The sequence below is a fragment of the Pundamilia nyererei genome, unplaced genomic scaffold (genome assembly GCF_000239375.1).
Source record: "Pundamilia nyererei isolate P.nyererei 1_Seehausen unplaced genomic scaffold, PunNye1.0 scaffold00132, whole genome shotgun sequence".
NCBI classification, from domain to species: Eukaryota; Metazoa; Chordata; class Actinopteri; order Cichliformes; family Cichlidae; genus Pundamilia; species Pundamilia nyererei.
This window is the reverse complement of record NW_005187533.1, coordinates 660,517-667,226: the sequence shown is the minus strand read 5'-3', so window position 1 is coordinate 667,226 and position 6,710 is coordinate 660,517. Positions and strand designations below refer to the sequence as shown.

Genomic DNA, 6,710 nt, shown 5'->3' with positions numbered 1-6,710 from the left:
TATATATATATATATACTCTAAATGTAGTAACTTCAGTTTTCTATAAATGCAAAAATAGCTGGGTGGGTGGGTTTCAAATTCCATTTGATTTTAAATGCAAGCAGTGAAGAGAAACTAATATGGGAGAAGTCTCAATGATAGAGAAGATACATTAACAAGGTAATATATATTGGGCCGAGTTAAGAGCCCTGTGGAACTCCATGTCTAACCTTTCTGTGAAAGACTCCTCTTTCACATGAGCAAACTGAAATCTCTTGCAGATATATGTCTCAAACTAGCACATCATGTTAGCTTCATCACAGTGATATGCTCCAGTCTATGATCACTGATGTAAATTGCAGCAGGAGGAGGGGTTTAATAACAAAGAGGTAGCTGGATATGTTCAACTCTGGACCATTTTATCCAGTGGACTAAAATACATTTTTATTTGTACTTGAATATAATAAAACTTAAAAACAAGTGGTACCTGTAGATCAAATATGATCAGGATGATCACATACAGTGGAAGTTTTGGTACTACTATAGATTAAATATTTGTTGAAATTAGCTCGTATGTTTTAGAGATATGACCTCATTTAATTTGAGATTAGCAGCTTTCCCATTAACATGAGTGCACATAAAGTGCTCGAGGTACACTGTTCTAGATGTCCTTTGCAAAAACTTTCAATTCATTGTTTTAAGCTGTTTGCTATAACTCTGAATACACCTTTTAGGACTGTAACAGTGCTTGACCTCACAGCAGTATGTATTGAGTGTGGAATGAGGGTTAGATAAAACTTAATCTCGCCATCGGATATTCTACTTGGAGAGCAAAACACACGTGCTCTGTATGGGTTTTGTACCCACCAGGAGTGCAGGCCTCTCCTGAGAGGAGACACTCCAGTGGGTATAGAAGCCAGGAACGTGAGGTGGACCTCAGCCAACTGTGGCAGGTGTGTCCCTGTAGCTAGAGGGAGCTTATCTTAGGCCATGAGAAAGCTGGAAGATAAAGGTATGTAACACTTATTTGTAGTTTCCCCTGTGTTAAAGGCCCTCCTGTCCCTCTCTGTACTCCTTCTTCATTCTTCCTCCACCATCTTGTATCAACTTTCACCCTTTATAAATATTGGTTCCACTCTTATTTAATTCAATTCTATTTATATATGACCAAATCACAACAACAGTCTCTCCAGAGCCTACAATAATCAGATGACCGCCTTATGAGCAAGAACTTGGTAACAGCGGGAAAGAAAAACTCCTTTTTAACAGGAAGGAGCCTCTGGCAGAACAAGCTCAGGAAGGGCCAGCCATCTGCTGTGACTATTTGGTTTAGAGGGGAGGACACAAGGCTAAAGACATGCTATAGAATAGTCAGAGATTAATAATAATTAATGATTAAATGCAGAGTCTTGCATAAACACATATAGAGTGAAGACAGATGAGTGCAGACGAAACACTCAGTGTATCATGGGAAGCGTCCAGCAGCCTAGGCCTAAGGGAGGATTCAGGGTCACCTGATCCAGCCCTAACTATAAGCTTTATCAAAAAGAAAAGTTTTAAGTCTAGTCTTAAAAGTAGAGAGGGTGTCGGTCTCCCAAATCCAAACTGGGAGCTGGTTCCACAGAAGAAGGGTCTGAAAACTGAAGACTGATTTTTAAATAGCCTAGAAAGCCAGCAGTCCTCTCCGCCTAACCCTGTCTCTTTTTCTCTTCCTTTTCACGTTGCCACTGTGTCTTCATTTATTTGTGTTTTTCAGACTTACATGCTGATAGATCCTCACACTGTTGACTTTATGGCTGTATTTGATAAATCGCTTGCTGTCTTTTTAATCAAAATATTTATGATTGTGGATTTTTCTGTGGATTGCCTCTTATAAGCTCTTCCCCGCTACCGCTGCTTTCCTGGTGATGTGAATATTTATGTAACTGCTTGATTTTATTTTTTCTTCTCTCCTTCTTTGCTATTCACTTCATCCCACTGTGACTCTATGGCTTTTTAATATTACGTCTTAAACACTGACTATATTCTGCTCATTTTTTTGCCAACTCCAGATGCATTTAAAAGTACATTCAGCGACCACATCACAAAGGAGTCATCAGATTTCAGTCTACAGGATTGAGATCTGATGACTGTAGAGGCCATTTGAGTTCACTGAACTCAAATGAAATACAGAAACCTGCTTGAGGTTAACCAGCTTGAGCTGGAAGCAGCCATCAAAAGATGGGTACACTGTGGCCATAAAGGGATGGACATGTCAGTAACAATACTCAGGTAGACTGGAAGGATGCTCACACTAAATTCTGACCCTAACGTAGCAGCAGAAATCAAGAGTTATCAGACCTGGCAACGATTTTCAGTCTTGTATTGTCCAATTTTGGTGAGCTTGTGCCAATTATAGCCTCAATGCCCTGTTCTTAGCTGATGAAAGTGGCACTGGATGTGGTCTTCTGCTGCTGTACCACATCTGCTTCAAGGTTGGATGTGTTGTGTGTTCAGAGATGCTGTTCTGCATACTTTGGTTGTAACAAGTGGCTATTTGAAGTAGCGTCATCCTCCTTTCAGCTCAAAGCGGTCGGGTTTGATTACATATGTGTTAAAGAGCACTTGAACAAACATATTTAATGAAATGGCCAGTGAATATATATTTTCCATATTATTATATAGCATATTATTTGTGAATTAGCTCATCAAAGTTTGTGTTTTAAGTATGTGATAACGTCGAAGAACGCTGAAACATGCTGATGAAGGCATGCAAAGTTTTCACACTTATGTAAATGATCTGGCGACGTGAGACCCAGGGAGTGACAGTAAGTAGGACTCATAATTAGAAAAAGTTAAAAGCTGATAAAGAGCAGGTGAAACACAATGTGATATCTGCGTTATAGAAATCAGCCTAAGGTGTCTTTGCTTTTGATTAAAGATGGAAATGGCCACACTGGAGATCATTTTAAAGTTTGTGCTGTTCTGGTTCCGTCTTTACTTCTATTTCTTTGGGGAACATACTTGCCAGCGGTGAAGCTTGGTGTTGCCTTTCATAAATCTATACATAAAAAATGAGCCAGGTTGTGTGTTAATGAGCCTCTGCCTCAGAGAAAGCCCCTCCTGCTTTACTACGAGTGCATCCACCCAGGATCCCTCACCTCCTGCAGAAAGTCACAGTTGGTGTACTCGACCCCCTCAAGTTTGTCTCTTTCCTCTCTTTGCTTAGCACCTCTCAGCACTCACTCCTCTCTGCAGCTCTCCTTTACTGTATGCAGTTTCCCAGCATATCCATAAATACACTGAAAATGGCTTGATCTCCTAATATCCTCTTTCCTTATGAACAGCCTGACTCACGTTTGTTCTAACTGATTATTTTCCACATGTTTAAGTCCAGACTCAACTTTTCTTTCTACTTGCACTTGTGTGTTTACTAGCAAAATGTTATTACATGAAGATTGGAAAAGCCCTAAAGGAAGGGAAGTGGGGGTGCTGTGCTTCATCCAAAACCTTTCTGTGCAATGCAAATGGACTGAATACACCACTGTTCTGTTTTGTTCAGTGCTGAAAAAAGAGAGATGTTTCTTATTTTCAAGGCTTAGCAAGTCCAACCAGCTACAACGCCTTTTCTTAGATGAAGGTCAAGAAGGTCTTCTGTATTCTTGTGGGGCAACATTCACATTCTTCTTAACATTTAATAATAAAGTTTAAATACTTTAGATAGTGAAACTTAACTGGAAAGATTAGATGTTCAGGTGAGTTTTTCCTAACATACTATGTGACTGCACACAGGATTTTGTGCCGCAGCAGGTGGTTTCATTTCAGGGATCACTAGCATCAACATTTCCACTGTGAGAGGCAGACAGCAAATTTTTTAGGGTATCCACTTTGATCTACAAATGTAAAGAAAATACCAGAGTTTTGTGGGTTTTGAATGAACAGTCTCTGGTTATCAGTTCAAGCACATTTGATGCTGTTTCTTGTGTTCTGTGTTGTTTCTCATTTGTAAGCCAAAAAAGGAAAAAAAGCAAGTACAGGTTTTGGAAATAAAAAAATTTAAATAAGAATTGATACAATTCACCTGCGTGCAGTAAAGATAAACTTTCTGCAAACAGCAAAGTAACCTGGCTCATGCTACAGGCTCATGCTAGTGGCATAACCAAAATTACTGCTTCTGTGTGCACTGAACTTGCCTTTGAAATAATTGCTTTGAAGACTTTGAGGACCAGGTTTGTGTCCATTCAAAGTCAGTTGCCATCTTCAAAGCACCTTGACAATAAAAGTGCAAAAAGACAGATCCTCTGCTTTCCGTTGGCGATTGAATTGGGTCAAGCTGTGAATTACCTGCAAAAGTTCGTCATGATATCGCAATCAGCTGTGATAAAGTCTTCATTCTCAGCTGACTGCAGGTTTCCCAACCCTATAAACAGCACATTTGTATACATATGCTTACTCTTGGCCATTGATTGGTGCTCGTAACAATTTGCATAGCTGTATGAGAGTGACTGCAGTCAGTTTGAGTTAGCCCACGCGTGCGAGCTGTCCAATCACCTTGCAATTGAAAGTAACTATGCAGAGGTTGGCAGTGTTGTAGACTATGTAACATCTTATAATCAGTCTCCAACACCAAAGCTTTCACCGGGGAAACACCGATTTTTTTCTTAGTTGCAAGGAGGCCGATGTCCTATTTTTACTGTATTGTGACTGAGCAATAAGCATAAAGACTTGAAACAGAGGAAGACAGACAGACATGAGAGTGAACAGGATTTATTTGACCTCGGGTACGAAAGGGAAGCGCTTCCTAATCATTTGTTCGTTGCACCATCACAGTACAGAAACTGAACAATATTGCAGTTTGTTTAGTTCAAAAGAGCTTGTGCTTTAAGTTGATTGTCCGCTATAGGGTGTTTAACAGCAGTGGATTCTCTTTTCCATCCCAATCCATCCCACTCTCCTCCAACAATATTTTTTCTGTCGTTCCTCCCTCTCATCACATCCTCTCCCCTTCATAATCTCTGAACCCCACCTGCAGAGGAACCGTCGGGACACCTGCAACTTTGACAAGGAGTTCACCAAGATGGCTGTGGACTTGACGCCAACAGACAAGCTCGTCATCATGAACCTGGACCAGGACGATTTCCTCGGCTTTTCCTACATCAACCCGGAATACGTGGCCCCCGCTAATTAACACCGATGGACCGATAGAGGAGGTTTCAAAGCAGTAAATGTGTATGTTCAGTAAATGTCTGTAGTTCTTTTAGGCCATACTGGGGTATCTCCAAGATTGCAGCCCAAAACAGGAATCACAGCACCAAACACTGGATACCAAAGACGTTGAAGTATTGAATCAAAAATGTCCGAGGTGTCAACATCTGCTTTTTGTGCAGGGCAGGAACAGGAGAAAATATCAACCGCATTAATCCAACCAGTTTTATTCAGTGTAGAGAAGCACAAGCTTACCGCTTCACTCGTGTCAGCTCACTCTTTCTTTATTCAACGATAGAATTCCTGATGTGTTTATGGCATTTCACCGCTCTTAGTATTCTTAGAGTGAAGTATTGCGTTATGTTCCCTTGTGTTATCCCACAAGTTTCACAGCATCATTGTGACATCTACAAAGCACCATCGCGCAAATCCAGGCTCATATTTTCCTGGCATTGCTAAATTGGCCGCCATCGATGAGCGCTGATAATTCCAGGTTTAACTCTGGATCCCTGTCATGCACAGTAAAATGGGACCAAGACCTACGAAGCACACTGGAATGTAGATTTGGTGTTTATGAATGTTTTTACAACATAACTGGCGTGTCACGGTGTTAGCAATGTAAAGTTTTATATATATTCTAATGTTGTTACTCTTGTGTCTTTGTAAAAATTGTATAGGAGTAAAACTTTCTAACTTCTTGAACTGTATGCACATCTGCATTTCGTAATATCAACCGTATCCTCTGCATTCATCCTGACACACACCGCGAGCAGTACCGCCAACCACTTCCACTGGGCCATTGTTCCCATCCCACTCTCATGAGGCTTAGCGTCTCACATTGAGCGAGCTTCACAGCCTTTTTAGGGGTTTTTTTGTTTACCCCCTCTTTTTCTTTTTCCTCTATTTCCTCCTTTTCACCCTCCATCCGCCCCTCTGATGCCTCTCTTATTATTATCAGAATTGTTTTGGCTCTAGCCCGTACGTCTGCCAGGGCTTCAGTGGGAGCCTGGTGCGATGAGTCGTCGCAGGAGTTGGCAATGCAGCAGTCACCAGTGGGGCATCCACACGTGCGCAGACGGTGAACGCTGAGCTGCTTTGACAGCCTCCAAGGGAGTCATTTCACAAACAGCAATAATAAAAAAGCAATGCTGCTTTTTCATATTTTTTTTTATTTTAATTTAAACCACCTGCCTGTAATTTATTTGTGTATGTGTGCATTTCTTGACAGTCATCCATATATTAGAATATATGTACGTGAGTGTGTGTGTGTGACAGACAGAATTACATGTATGTATTTTGGGTCACACACACAAGCACCCATACCTGTGTACACCCACTTAGTCATACAGTCAGATCCTCGACTGAGGGTTGGAATTACTAGGTGAAGCGTAACAAGGCGGACAATGACTAAGAAATGTTTGCACCTGGAGGCACACAAGACATATACTGTAGGTCCGTTGCACAGGCCTAGATTCCCATCCTCCTCCTTCTCCTGCTGCTTTAATCAGCACAAACAGCATCTTCATGAAAGGACGCACGCCTGTAG

At 41.1% G+C, this 6,710-nt stretch overlaps 1 protein-coding gene across 1 annotated transcript in view; it reads left to right on the top strand.

Annotated features, from left to right (window-relative positions):
• prkcbb (protein kinase C, beta b) overlaps positions 1–6,340 on the top strand; it is a 102,230-nt gene extending 95,890 nt beyond the window's left edge. The window contains exon 17 of the mRNA XM_005743508.2: positions 4,992–6,340. Coding sequence (XP_005743565.1) covers positions 4,992–5,147 — 156 coding nt within the window. The 3' untranslated portion in view covers positions 5,148–6,340. The remainder of the gene's footprint in view (positions 1–4,991) is intronic.
• The last annotated feature ends 370 nt before the right edge of the window (positions 6,341–6,710 follow it).